This window comes from Cavia porcellus, unplaced genomic scaffold (assembly GCF_034190915.1).
Source record: "Cavia porcellus strain 051 isolate PalLab524CR breed Dunkin Hartley unplaced genomic scaffold, mCavPor4.1 scaffold_15, whole genome shotgun sequence".
Lineage (NCBI taxonomy): Eukaryota > Metazoa > Chordata > Mammalia > Rodentia > Caviidae > Cavia > Cavia porcellus.
Window position 1 is genome coordinate 72,834,962 of NW_026947498.1, and position 15,212 is coordinate 72,850,173.

General features: G+C 45.0%; 1 protein-coding gene across 3 annotated transcripts in view; it reads right to left on the reverse strand.

The window, feature by feature from the left end:
* Xylb (xylulokinase) overlaps positions 1–15,212 on the reverse strand; it is a 63,140-nt gene that overhangs the window by 30,122 nt on the left and 17,806 nt on the right. For 2 of the 3 annotated variants that reach the window (XM_063225175.1, XM_063225176.1), the window contains exons 7-14: positions 14,449–14,514; positions 12,127–12,199; positions 11,093–11,211; positions 8,578–8,659; positions 6,981–7,021; positions 6,340–6,455; positions 5,745–5,860; positions 4,953–5,026 (exon numbers count right to left, since the gene is read on the reverse strand). In XM_063225175.1, the coding sequence (XP_063081245.1) occupies positions 4,953–5,026; positions 5,745–5,860; positions 6,340–6,455; positions 6,981–7,021; positions 8,578–8,659; positions 11,093–11,211; positions 12,127–12,199; positions 14,449–14,514 (687 nt within the window). Of the gene's footprint in view, positions 1–4,952; positions 5,027–5,744; positions 5,861–6,339; positions 6,456–6,980; positions 7,022–8,577; positions 8,660–11,092; positions 11,212–12,112; positions 12,200–14,448; positions 14,515–15,212 lie in introns of those variants that run through there. The other variant, XM_063225177.1, reaches the window with a different exon arrangement.

Below are 15,212 nucleotides of genomic sequence, written 5' to 3' on the forward strand. Positions count from 1 at the left end.
AACGTTAATGGCTTCAATTCACCAATTAAAAGACAGACTGGCAGAACAGATCAAGAAGTACGATTCAACAATATGTTGCTTATAAGAAACTCCTTTAATTTAAAAAGAAATTCATAGACTGAAAATCAAAAGGGTGGAAAATAATGCAACAGGAACCTAAAAAAAGCAGATGTAGCTATTCTATTTGCAAAGTGAATTTCAAGCCAAGATTGATTAAGAAATAAAGGTTATTGCATCCTTATGAAAGAATAATCCAAGAAGAGACAACAATCATAAATATTTACACAAAAATACCAGTGCACCCAACTATATTAAAGATGAGAAATCAAATAAACCCTATTACAACTGTATTATGAGATCTCAATATCCCACTGTCACAAAAGATAGATCAGTTAGACAAAAAATTAATAATAATGAAATATTAGAACTGAATCAAAGATCTGAACAAATGGACTTAGTAGCTATCTATTGTGCCCCACACCGTGACATCAGAATACACATTGTTCTCGGTTGCACATGGCACATTTTCCAAATTGATTACATACTGGCCCACTGAATATGCAAAGGAATTGAAATTATCCCATGCATACTATCTGAGCAATGCATACTATCAGTGCAATGAAATTGGAAATCTATATTAAAATAAAACACAAGAACTTCATAAACACCTGGAAATTAAATGGCACCCTACTAAACAACAATGGGTCACAAATGAAATTAAAGAAGAAATTAGGCAATTTTTACAGTTGAATCAGAACAACTGTACAACCTTGGAACTTACTGGGCACAAGGAAAGCAGTCTCCTTTTTTTTGTATTTAAATACTTTTATTTTACAAAAAAATGCAAGTGTTTGCATTCACACATATCTTTAAATCAGTGCTGATCATATGCAAAACAAGTTATTAGAAATATAAAGAAAAACAAGCCTTTCCTTTACAAGTGAAACAACACAATTTGTATATACAATATTATATATATATATATTTTTTTTTTCAAAATCTTTCACAAAGACAGGTTTTTATGATACAAATTTAGAATTCCATCCACAACTCAAGCTGAAGGAATTAATTAAAGCAGTCTTAAGAGGAAAATTATAACAGTATATACCCATATCAGGAACAGAGCAAGCACATTTAAATACTTAATGGTGAACCTCAAACTTCTTGAAAAAGAAGAGCAGACTAAGCCAAAAGCTCATGGAAGGAGGAAATTATAAAGATCAGAGCAGAAATTAACATCCTGGAGACTATAAAAACGATACAAAGAATCGATGAATTGACAGATTAAATAAACTTAAAATTTGACAGATTAAATAAAAACAAATCCTTAGCCAACTTTATTTTTAAAAAAGACTCAAATCCACACAGTTAGGAATCAAAAGGGTAAAGTCACAACAGACTGTAGAAATCCGAAGATCATCTATACCTATTTTTAAAAAATGTATTCTAAAAAACAAAAATGTACTCTAGTAAGGTGAAAAATACAGAAGAAATCATCAGAAGAAATACAGAAGAAATCATCCTAAATACATATGAATTACAAAAGCTGAACCAAGAAGATATAAAAATCCTAAATAAACCAATATCAATCAATGAAATTGCAAATGTGAAAAACCTATCAACAAAGAAAAGCCCAGGCCCTGACAGATTCACTGCTGAATTCTACAAGAAATTTAGAGAAGACCTAACACCACTGCTTCTCAAACTCTAATGAAATTGAAAGGGAAGCAGTACTCCCAAATTCATGCCTGGAAGCAAGCATCACCCTGAAACCAAAACCGGAGAAGGAACCAAGTAAGAAAGAGAATTACAGGCCAATCTCCCTAATGAACATTGATGCAAAATCCTTAAGACTGGTGAACAGAATGCAGCAAATCATCAAGATTATCCACTATTTTCAAGTGGGATGCATCCCAGGGATGCAGGGATAGCTCAACATACATAAATCCATAAATGGAATGAACCATTTTAACAGAGCCAAGCACAAAAATCACATGATCATCTCAATAGATGTAGAAAAGCTTTTGACAAAGTCCAGCAGCCATTCATGATAAAACCCCTACAGAAAATTGGAATAGATGGTCTTTATCTCCATCTGATAAAAGCCATCTATGACAAATCAACAGCCAACATCATACTAAACGTACAAAAACTGAAAACTGTCTCTCTAAAATCAGGAACATGACAAGGATGTCCACTGTCTCCACTCTTATTTAATATAGTCCTCAAAACTTTAGCTGGAGCAATTAGACCAGAGAAAGAAACAAAAGGAATAAAGATAGGAAAGGAAAAAAGTTAAACTACCATTATTTGCAGATCACTTGATACTCTAAAGACCCCCAAAACTCCTCCAAAAGATTACTATATTTAATAAGCAAATTCAGTAACATAGCTGGATACAAAGTCAACACGCAAAAATCAATAGCCTTCTTGTACACAAGTAACAAACTCACTAAGAGAGAAATTAAGAAACACCTTTCGGGGTTGGGGATTTAGCTCGGGGCATAAGCGGTGTTTCACAATAGCATCCAAAAAAAAAAAAAAAAAGAAAGAAAAGAAATATCTAGGAATCCATCTAACAAAGTATGTAAAAGATATCTATATTGAAAACTACCGTATTCTGAGAAAGGAAATTGAAGAGGATATTAGAAAATGGAGAGATATCCCGTGCTCTTGGGTAGGAAGAACCAATAGAGTGAAAATGGTCATACTTCCAAAACTGCTCCTTCCAAAGCAATCCCAATCAAAATTCCAATATCATATCTCACAGAATTAGATAAAACATCCTAAAATTCATCTGGAATAAAAAGAGACCTAGAATAGCAAAGGAGACCCTGGGCAACAAAGACAAGACAGGAGGCATCACAATCTCTGACTTGAAATTATATTACAAAGCTACTTTGATAAAAAAAAGTATTAAAAAAACAATAAGGTAATAGCAAAAAAAAAAAAAAAAAAAGACTCAAAGATCAATTGAACAGATAGAAGATGCAGAAACAACTCCAGACAAAATAAGCCACCTTATCTTTGACAAAGGTGCCAAACACATTCATTGGAAGAAAGACAGACTCCTTAATCAATAGTGCTGGAAAAACTGGCTGTGCGTATGCCAAAGATTAAAATTGGACCCATATCTTTCACTATGCACTAAGCTAAAATTGGAATGGATCAAAGATTTTAATATTCCAAACAGAGGCATTAAATCTGATGGAAGACAGTAGGTAAAATTCTTGAAGACATGGGTGTAGGCAAAGACTTTATGAACAAAACCCAGATTGCACAGGAACTATCATAAAAAATTATCAACTGAGGTCTTATCCTATTGAAAAGCTTTTGCACAGCAAGAGAAACCACCAAAAGAGTAAAGAGACAACCCACAATGTGGGAGAAAACGTTTGCCAGCTGCATTTCAGACAAAGGTTACCATCAAAAACATGAGGAAGTAAAAAAGAAAGTCAGAATTAAAGACCTCCCAGACTTAAAGACTCAATTCAAAAATGGGCATCTGAGATGAATACACACTTCTCAGATGAAGAAATACGAACAGCAAATAAGTATGTGAAAAAATGTTCAATATCACTGATCATTCAAGAGATGCAAATTAAAACAACACTGAGATTCCACTCAACCCGGAAGGAATGGCTCGTATCAAGCAGTAACAAATGCTGGAGAGGCCGTGGGGAAAAGGAGCCCTGCTGGGGGCAGAATACACCGGTACAACCACTGTGGAAAGCAGTGTGGCAATTCCTCACAACAACTAGCACTGGAGGTCCCATTCAAACCAGCTATTCCCTTCTGGGTATTTTCCCACAATTAAAAACATCATACTGCAGTGATATATGCGCACCCATGTTCACAGCAGCACAATTTGTAATAGCCAGATCTTGGAAACAACCTAAATGCCCATTGACTGAGGAATGGATAAAAAAGATGTGGTATTTTTATACAATGGAGTACTACTCAACCATAGAAAATGATAAACTGGAGACTTTTACAGGTAAATGGATGCAACTTGAGATCATACTCATAAGTAAGATAAACCAGACATGTATGTGTAAACATTGTACTGTCTCACTAGTGTGAGAAGCTGAAACAACATATATATATATATGTATATAAAAAAGATAGCTACGATAGTTATACTAGTGATCTCTCTGAGTTCAGTGAAGAGAAAGATTTGTGTTGGTATTGTTCAGACAACTGAATGCAGAAGTCTTGTGCTGTGGGTGAACTGAGGATGACAATGTGAAATGTATGTACTACTGTTGTCCCCTGATTGACATTTTTTGAAATTTTATTTCTTTTTTTCTCTTTGAAACAAAATGCATTGGGGAAAAAAAGAGAGAGAGAGAGAGAGAGAAATAGAGGGATACAAAAAAACATAAGCACAGAGCCTGGGACCTAACAGTGCTTTTTTTTTTTAATCAGTACCGGCGATCAAACTCACGACCGTGTGCTTGCAAGGCAGGCTCTTATGCCGCTGAGCTAAATCTCCAGCCCCCATCAAACAGTGCTTAGGAGGCATGAGTGTCTCTGTGTTCTGGAAGCTCTTTCCACTAAGGAGACATTTCTAATCTTGAGATCTGGGAGCTGTTGGTTAAAGTAGGATGCAGCTCACCAAGGAGTCTCCCCATGACACTCAGAAAGCATCTTCTTCCAGTTTGGGGGAAGGAGGCCTAGGGGAGACCCCACTAACTCCACACCTCTAGAAGGCACACAGCACACCCCAAAGGTTTCAGGTAGACAAGTGGATGAATGAAGTGCCTAGAAGAAGCATTTTTGACAGAAAACTTAAGCTTTTTTGTTTTTGTTTTTGTACCAGGGATTGAACTCACAACCTTGAGCTTGCCAGGAAGGCACTTGCACCACTGAGCTAAATCCCCAGCCCACTAACTGCTAAATTTAAAACAGAACTAGAGTCAATGTAACTCTAACATCAGTAACAAACATACCTCACAGTCTTCTGCATTAAATCTGTGACATCCAATCATTTCAGGGGTGATCTCCATTACATCAAAATAGAAACCTAAAACAAAACCAGGGGGGATTAGAGATCAAAAACAAAGATCAGTTTCTCAACAGACTTAGAGAAACATGACATGACCTGTACCAGTGAGGGCAAACCTTTTCGAGTGTCCCATGATAATAAACAGCCGCCTGTGGCACATGCACCATGGGTTTGCCTCTCGCCACCACTGGCCTTAACCTAGGCCTCCTCTTGTGCCTCTGTGAAATGTCTCGGTTCCTCCTCTCCTCTGGAGAGGAACCAGAAAGGCCTGGGATAGCTTCGCTTAGTCATTACTCTTTCTGCTCCCTCCTGGAAGGCCAGAGGGAGAAGCAGCTGCCCAACCGATCCTAAAACACTGGCAGGTTTGGTGGTGGGAGCGCACTCCCAGCCTGCTCCAAAATCCTGCCAGGCCCAGGGTGCATTTCCCAACAGACACTTAAGCAGCAGACACTATAGCTGCCGTCTCTGATGCTGTCACCAGGGACTTCAAGGAGACAGAGATGCAGCTAGTCTGGTCTTCCGCTGGGCACATGGCCAACACCACAACCCCCCTCACTGAGATCCAGGATACCTCACCAGCTCAGGACACCCAAGGAGTAGAAATGGAGGCTGCAGGACTGCCCTTGCCATCTCCATAGCCCTCTTCTGACCCAGCTCATGGGCCCAGACCTCAGCTCCCTGCAGGCAGCCTCCGCCCCATCCTGGGCCTAGCTATCTCCAGGAACAGCCTACCTACCCAGGTTGCCGCGGTTCCCCATTTCTGTGGACTGCAGCGCCTTGGAGAACTTGCTCCAGGAACAGGAAGCAGACTCATTGCGGATCTTTTCTCTCATGAGGGAGCCATTTTTAAAGCTGCAGAAATGCATACAACTCAGCGCTGGCCCCACAAGTTTTGGAGAGTCCCAGGCAGAGGGGCACAGGTCAGCGCAGAGCACAGAGCCTCCCATTTCTCATCTGTCAGGAAGCAGGACATCTTCCTGCCTCTTGTTAAGTGTCTGACATGGCCAACACGTCACCTCACCATGAAGTAAACCCAATCTCCTCTCCATTTTATGAGAAAGTGTAGCTCAGATACGCCTCAGGGTGTGCTCAGCTCCCACGGGACAAGGTGTGGGGTGGGCTTTAATGTGTGGTCCTGGGCTAGGGGACTCCAGGTCTTGGGTCCACCCCACTCAGCTCTCCTGTCAGCCAGAGCTGTGCGTCCCTGAGGTCTCAAGGCCCCATAGTGGGTCTGAGGTCTGCTTACAAGGACTGAAGTGCTCAAGGTGATACAGACCTGCCTGCACCTCCTGCCCCCTGCCAGGAACTGTGCCAACCACGCCCACACCCACCACAAGAGTGCCATGTAGTGCTGCGGATCAATCGGGTTGCAGAAGAGGTGGCCTTCTAGGGCAGGTGATGGCTCCCGAAGCCAGAGAAAGAGGGTGTCACTGGTGCCCAGACTGACCTGGGGAAAGAAGGGTGGAAGGCAGTTGCGTGGGCTTTGCCTACAAACCCTTCCTTCCTTTCTGCCAGCAGCATGCTCTGCATCGCCCTCCATTAACTTTACACTCCACTGCTCGCCTCAGTGAAATGCCACTTCCCCAGGCACCTCTTCTGACTCTCTCAAACTAGAGTGGTCCCAGGTTCCGGCTATGAGGGACTCCTTTACTGATTTTCTAGGACAGATTACTCCTGCACAGAGAATGGTCTAGGCCGTACTGACTCTTCAGATGACTTCCCTGCTAGACGCAGAAGCCACAGGCTGTGTCTGCCCGTTTACTGGGCAGCTCACTGCCCTCCAGTCATACGTCTGACCCCCTGCCCCTGCACCCAGTGGGCTCCCTGCTCCGCGAACAGCACTGAGGGAAGGGATGTAGGCCACCACCCGTTGTGAGACCAGCAGACTTTCAGAGGGAGCAAATGTGCTGCTGAGACCCAGCATCCTGGTCCCCGGGGAGAAAGAGCCCATCTGTATGAGAAGCCACCTTACCGCAATGTCACCTTCCTCTAGTCTCATGCCTGCCAGCGATGCTGAGAATCGAAGGGGAGGCTCTGGTTAGGTGGAGGCCTCATGGGCCCTACGATGCAAATCACAGTCTGTTCTAGACAGCAGCACAGCCTCTGTCTCCTACCCAGCCCACACGACCTGGACAGCTGTGGGATACGGAGGCCCAGAAGATCCCAGGGCTGAGGCTGGATCAGGCACTCAGACATGCAGAGAACCGAGAGCCAGGACAAGAGGTGAAAGATGCACAGGCGGAGTCAGGTCAAGCGTGGAGCGTGCTGGGTGGGAGTGTGAGGGGCTTTCCTATCCAGCAGTGCACAGTGGAAGGGACGAGTTATGCAGACTGTCCCCTGCACCTTAGACACCAAGCACAGTGGTCTTTACCTGCATTGTTTGCTGATGTGCTTGGCACACAGCAACCACTCACTAAATGCACAAATAAGTCAATGAGAATCAGGGGGAAGTGACACACTCGAACTCTACCAGTGACATGCAGTCGGCAGTGGCCGTCACAGGCCTTGGATCCAGGGGCCTCACTTATCCTACAGGGATAAAGGACGAGACAGGAGATGCAACTGGAGGCTGTCTGCATTCCCCGGCACTAAAGCCAGGCTGCCCCATCCAGAGGGACCCCGTGAACACACGCTGCCCAGCACAGCTTCTGGGGCCAGCAAGGGGATGCTGTCCGGGTGCGGCCGAAGAAATAAGGCTCACTCTGGGGAGCTGAGGAGTGTAACTAGAGCCCTCCCTGGGCAATGTGGCAAGACCTTCCATCTATCAAAATAAAAATCAAAAAAGGACTGGCTCAGTGCAAAGGCCCGGGATTCAACCCCTGCATCCACAAATAAAAAAAAAATTTTAAAAAGGCCTGTGGACATAGCTCAGTGCTAAGGCCCTAGGTTTGATCCACAGCATCAACAAACAACAACAAAACAAAAAAACAATGCTTATTTATGAGCACAGAAAGAAAACTGTGAGCAGAGATAGCACTTTTTTTTCCTTTTGAGTCAAGGTCTCATTATGTAGTGCAAACTGGCCCTAAACTCATGGCAATCCTCCTGCCTCAGCCTTCCAAGTCCTGGGATTACAGGCAGGTGCCACCATGCCCAGCACTGAGGAATCACAATTTTAATCCTCATTGTGGCTCTTTAGGAAAAGGACTGCTTTTCTGGGGAGAGGTAGGGACAGCAGGCAGTGTGCTGTTCCATGCTGAGCTGCTCACCTGGCCCTTCATGAGAGACCTGAGGACCTCACGTGCCCCTGGAGGAGAACAGGAAGGGCCAGGGAAAGAGACAAGGTGTCTGGACAGGAAACGAGGCACATTTCCAGATCAGACAACAGGGCGAAGACAGAAACATGCCTGGAGGAAGAGGTGCAGCAGAGGTGTCCCCTCGGAACGGGATGGCAGGTAAGGTGCATACCTGCCTCAGCTGTCACCTGCAGGCAGCAGAAGGTGGCAGGCCACGATGGGGTAGGGGTAAGGAGTCAGATTTCAGAAAGGAAAGGGGATATCACCTTAGCCACCAGGCTGGACGAAAAGTCTCCAAAGCCCAGCAAGAATCGATCGGTCCCAGGCACTCACCCGGGTTGTCCCCAGTGAAGGCCACCACTCTGCATCCAGGGGTGAATCCATAGCGCTGCACGTAATAGGAAGAAATGGCTCCCTAGGAGAACAAGCAAGAGCCCGCTGAGTAAATGCAGCCGCTCAGGGCAGTGCCTCCACCTCAGGAACGCTCAGGCTGCAGGCGCCTCCTGCAGGGCCACCCAGAGAAGCAGGGATCCTTGTCACGACCCAGGCACATTCCTCAGGCTCACGGACCCCAGAAGTGCCCCAGTGGTGCCCGCCTTGGCAGCACTGCAGCCACAGTATGAGGTCATCCTAGAGACCACTGGATTTGCAGATTGAGGGCAGTGGGAACAAAACAGTCTCCAGCTTAAGTCTGCTTTTGTAAACTGTAAGTCCTGGGTACTGCCCTGGAAAAATAAAAATAAACAAGTAAAAAAAGACGGTAACAGGACACCAATAAGCAAACTCAAGGGAGTATATAATGCCTCAAACACCTGCTTAATGTCCCAGATTGGATAAGGACACTCAGACTCGCAAGTGGAAAGAACAATGTTCTAAAGAAAATAAATCACGAAGGGCCTGGCTGGGAAGAGGACCATCCAGGAACCAGGACCTTGGGCCCCTCTGCAAGAGGCCGAGGGATCAGAAAATAGGACACAGCCATGTTCTTAACAAAAGTTATAAAAAAGAAACAAAACTTTTTCTCTTCCTATGTTTCAGTTTCAGAAACTTAAAATAAATGACAGGACTTGTTGGTGTCTGGGAGGAAACTTTTGCTCCAGCCAGGAAAGTTTGAGAGGTTCTTATCAGAACAAGCCAATCCCATCCTCTGGAAAAAGTAATGTCTCAGCCGAGTCACCTTGGAATTTAGAGCCTGAGCCAGGGCTCACACACAGGTGGCTAAGTGATTCCAGGAGATAGGAGTGGGGTGCTGAGACAGGCGGACAGGAAGCAGGGCATGCTAGAGAGCCCCATCACCGCAGCAACAGGTGACAGGTGCCCTGTGCGCTGTGCACATCCTCCCCTGGTAGGGTCACAGAGAACAGATGCGGTCAGAAGCTTCGGAATAGAAAGTGAGGGGATTAAAGTCAGGCAGCGGCTGCCAGGTGACACCTACGTGAAGCCACAACAGCTGGCGAGAAGGCTGGGCTGCAAAGATGCAGGGTAGGGCTTGAAAGGGTCTAGTACGACACACATCTCCAGGCATTTTGCTGAAGAGAACGATGGCTAGCTTTTCTGCGCTATATTAAAAAATGAGATGACTAAAAATAGAGCTCTTGCTTGTTTCCGCCGTCATGCGATACACATGGGTCAAATGAAAATGCAGTTTCCCTCTACCAGCACTGTTCATTCCTCCACGGCTCCTTCTCCTAGGCTCCTTCCTGGAGGCATGCACTCTCGGCAAGAGCCTGCGGCCCTGGACAAACTCAGCTTCCCAAGAACTAAAAGCCATGCATGGAATGGCTTCTGACCCCAGGACGTGGCTGCTTTCTGCATGCCCTTCTTGGTCTTTCTGAATTGCACTGTCTGTCCACCTCTTTGGGCACATGGGACTTGCCCCAGCAGCTTCTCTGAGGCAGAACTGTTTTTCCTGAGGCTCTGTGCACAGGCCCCACGGCACACTTTGATGATGATGGTTTTGCTTTGCTTTTCTGCCTTATGATGCCAAAGGCAGTTTTTAGCATTATCAGTGAGAATCACACCTTAGAAGAACCGTGCTTGTGGGGCTGAGATCCTCAAGGGTACCCCCAAGAGCCCCGTCCTGCTGTGGCCAGCTCCACCACCTTCTCCAGTCCTGGGGGCCTCTTCTTCTCCACAGAGTTCTTTCTGGTTGTTCTGGCTGTGCGGCACCTGCACCCCTCCAAAGGGCCCAGTGGCAGGGCCCAGCTCACTTTCTACTCCATTACCTCCCTGGGACAGGCGAGGACAGGGCCAGTCAATCAGGGATGCCTGCTGTTCACAGCCAGTGTCCATTCCAAACGCACACCGATGGTCAAGTGTCTTTAATTTACCCAGGCCACCAGGCACTGTCTAAGCACTTTAAACTTATTAAAATTAACCAATTATTCTCATTGTTCCAGGAGAAAAAGTAGAGATGAAATCAAAGCGGTTGGCGGCAGAGCCAGGACTCAGTCTCAGGCAGTCTGGCATCAGGACCTGTGTTATACCAGGCGACCTGATATTTCTGTGTATTCTGTTCACCTCAAGCCTAAGTACTTTCAGCAGTGAATCCTCATCCTAGAAGGTCAGCCTTTGGTACATTTGTTCCTTAGGTGTGAAACCACCCTGAAATCTCCCTTTCCGTGAGTCAACCATCTAACATGTGCCTGAGCCCTGCTATGCACAAGGTGGTGATCCACAACCTTTACACTGACTTTGTCAAACACTTGCCTTACGTTAACCTGCAACCCCCTGTATGTGCCTGTGTGTGTGTGCTTGTTGTGACTGATGGATGGACACGTGTGTGATGCACTGCGGGGCTTCCAGCAGCCTCCAGCGCTGAGAGGAGACCCACTGGAAGGGCACCTACCACAACTGAGCAGGATGGCACTGGAGCACCAAGCTTCTCTTCTAAATGAGGAGCACAGGCACTGAGGCAAGCCTGGGACCAGACTTTCTCATGGATCTGCAACAAATTCATTCCAGAACCTGAGGATGGGACAAATAAACATTTCTTCGGTGAAAACTGTCAGCGATAATTCTCTCTACACCAACTCATGCCTGGGTCCTTCCTCATAGCAAGCGTGCAACATGCCACATCGTCCTCGAGCAGAGAACCAGAAGGCAGAAGGACCCCCTCCTCCAACCATGCCTTATAGACTCAAACACCCAGGGGCCCAGAACTCTGTGACTTCCCACGTAAATGAGGGGAGAAGAGTAAAGGGCCCGGGCTGTGGCTGAGGAGCGTGAAGCCCGGTGTCCACTGCAGCAGGACTGTGACCGCCTGGCAGTGCAGCAGCCCCAGGGCAGGTGCGAGGAGCGTTTTGGCTACTCTGGGTTTACTCTCCTCACTCACCCCCGCATATGGACACAACGTCAATAAACAGCTCCTATGGGAGCTAGGCTTCTGACTCACATAGTGTGAGATACCTGGCACCATACTGCTCTGTGTGACCCACAGAATGAGAGAGATTGACAGTCTGTCACTTCCAAGATTCATGTGGAAAACATGGCAGCTCTGCCTGCCTGTGCCCACCTACAGTGTCACCAGTAGCCCTGCAGGGGCTACTGCAGGACAGGAGGCCACCTGCCAAGAGTCACATGCAGGGTACTCCAGCTCCAACACCAGAGCCTTGGAAAACAGCAGCCCCGCAGCCAGCTTGCTGCTACCTCCTGAGATCCAAAGCCAGCCTGCTCAGCCAAGCCACTCCCGCATTCCCGATCCTCAGCAGGTGTGAGAAAATAAAATATTTGTGATCTTTGGCAGCTTAGGCAATGTGACACTGAGAAAGATAACTAATACTGTCTCTTCCTGGCAAATCAGAGCTGCGCGCACCAACCCAGGGTGGCTGGGGCTGCTACACCCACACACAGTGGAAGGGGTGCCCACCTGCCCTGGCATACCATCGCTGTAGTCAATCGGGCAGTAAGAGCCGAGGAAGAGGGAGGCAGCAAAGCTGCTGACCAAAGAAATTCTCTAGAAAGAAACACAGTAAGAGACAACTCATTTCCGCACACTCCAAGCGACTGAATGTTTCGGTCCATGCATACAATATAAAAAGAGCTCTGTTTATCTATTTTATTATATTTGTTTACTTGTTTTATGTTCAAGATTGCATCTTGCTATGTAGTCCAGGTTGGCATTAAACTCGCAATCCTCCTGCCTCAGCTTCCCAAGGGCAGGGACTACATCTTTGAAGAGAGTTTGGGGAGAAAAGTGGAAGCTTTTAGAAAAATGCTCATGTAATGATGAGATTGAGTATTCTAGATAACAGCAGCAGGAATAGGAATAAATTTCTGGAGGGAGCACTTTCTGCAGCTTCTGATGGGCTGTGAAACTAGATAATCAATGGAAATAAAAAAACTAATGCCTTATACAAACACCATACCGGCAGCTGGCTTTCCAGCTAGAATGTTCACAAGGGGCACCTGTACCCTCACATCTGTGCCCTTCACTCCTGCTTGCAGGGCAGTGGGTGGTACATGCCTACAGGATTCAGACTGAACCATGACACTGTTGGGTTTGAGGAAAGTTTAAGTTCCAATCACTCTCAGAAGCCAGCGATCCCACTGAAGGATTTTAAACGCCAGCCTGCAGGTCTGCGAGCCCATAGGCCCAGGACGGCTCTGGGACTTGTGGAGACAGTGGCCCCGTGTCCTCTCCCCAGTAGGTTAGTCGTTAGATATGCCTCAGACAAAGCATATTATCTACAATACATAAAGAACTCAAAATAAAACAAGACCACCCTCAATAAAAGGCCCAATAAAAAATCGGCAATTGAAATGAATAGATACTTATCAGAAAAGGTACAAATAGCCAAATACATACATGAAAAAAAATTCAACATCATTGGCCACTAGAAAAATGCAAATTAAAACAACACTGAGACCCCATCTTACCCCAGAAGGAATGGCTCTCATCAAGAAATCAAATAATAGGGCCAGAGATTTAGCTTGGCAGCATAAGCACCTGCCGCCTGAGGTCATGAGTTCAATCCTCAGTACAAAAAAAAAGAAAGAAAGAAAGAACCAGAAATCAAATAATAACAAATGCTGGCGAGTCTATAGGGAAAAAGGAACCCTGGAAGCCTTCTCCATTGTTGGTGGCAGTGTAGACTGGTGCAATCACTGTGAATATCAGTATGGAGACTCTTTAAAAAACTAAAACTAGAAATTCCATTAGGAGAAATCCCATCCCAGCTATTTTCTTTTTAGGTGGCTTTCCGAAAGAGTTAAAAATATTTTATTATAGCGACACATGCATACCCTTGTGTGGCTTATACTTCATCAAAAGATAAACAGATAAAGAAAATGCTGTATTTATACACAATACAGTACTATTTGTATAAAAATGGATGTACCTTGAGACAATAATGTTAAGTGAAACAAATCGACACACAAGCTTAAATGTCTCTTATATGAGAAACCCAAAGTAAAAATAATCTTAAGAGCAAAATGAAAGATAGATAATAGCAAACAGGGATATAGATATTTTGCAAGAGATAAACAATAGAACCAAGAGATAAAAGGAGCGGAGAAAGAAGAGAGGGGAGGGGAAAGAAAATACACTTAAGATGTGTTATGTAGCTGGGGATTTAGTTCAGGGCATAAGCGCCTGCCTTGCAAGCGCACAGTCATGAGTTCGATCCTCGGTTTAAAAAAAAATGTGTTATGTAGATGTGGCAGCTCCCCGTGATGAATGTGATTGCTATGCACTGCATGTACTAATAAAACTGAAACAAAACTAAATGCAATATGCCTTTCAGCACAGGCTTATTTACACCAGCACCACTATAAACACATGAATACAACCCTACTACTTTAATACAGTTGTGACGACACTAGGTGACAGGAGTGTTTCAGCTCGGCTATAATCCTTTTTATTTTTCACTGCTGGGGATCAGACCTAGGACTTCTACATGCCAGGTAAGTGCTTTGCCACTCAGCTCCACCCCTGCCCGAGCTCTACCAAAATCTCACAGGACAGCCACTCATGTCCATCCTTTACTGAAGCATTACACAACATGTGATTAGATATCACTACCTGCCTTCCCATACTGTGGATGGAACCCAGGGCTTCACACATGCTGCAAGGGTTTTACCCTTTTATATCTTTTTCTTTGTCACATTTTTTAGCCATGAACTCAAGATGTACTTATGCTAAAAGTAAGGACTGCAAAAGGAATTCACCTGTGACTTTCAATTGAACACAAATGCTGAACCAACCTCTGTGCGTGAGTAGGCTTCCGGTTTCTGCTGGTAAATCTTTGCAATCTGATTTCCTGTAAAACGCTGGGAAAAACAGTACATATTCTTAGAAACCCAAATCTTACACAAAATCAATAACCAACTCCTTAAGAGTATTTTTAACATAACAGCCTGGTGTGGTGGCGCATACCTGTAATCCCAGCACTCAGAGGCAGGAGGATTGCTGTGAGTTCCAGGCCAGCCTGAACTACAAAGCAACACCTTGTCTCAAACTACAAAATGAAACACAGCAAACTCTAGATATTTGGTATGAGCTTTATTTAAGGTTTTTTTTTTTAAGACAAGGTCTTGCTATGTAGCCCAGGCTGGCCTCAAACTTGTGATCCTCCTGCTTTAGCCCCTTGATTGTGGAATTATGGGTGTGTGCCACCATGCCCAGACAGTAAGAACTTTTTTTTTGGTACTAGGAATTGAACTCATGACCTTGCACTTTGTCAGTCAGGTGCTTGTACCACTTAGCTATATCCCAGGCCCCAGGTAAAAACTTTTCAAGGCCCCAAAGTTGGAAATGCTTGCTATCTACTGAACACTCAAGATTCTTAGTCCTTAATCCTTTATGTGCCTGGAAATCAAGTACTTCGGCAACAAAAGTCAAAGAGTCAATCATGTTATGCCCATACGATAGAGACTTCACTTCTGGCCCTTCCTGGGATGGCCCTACCACGTTAGGGTGAGATGAGCCTTTATGACTAAACCCTGCTCTTTACAATTCTGACCAAAGC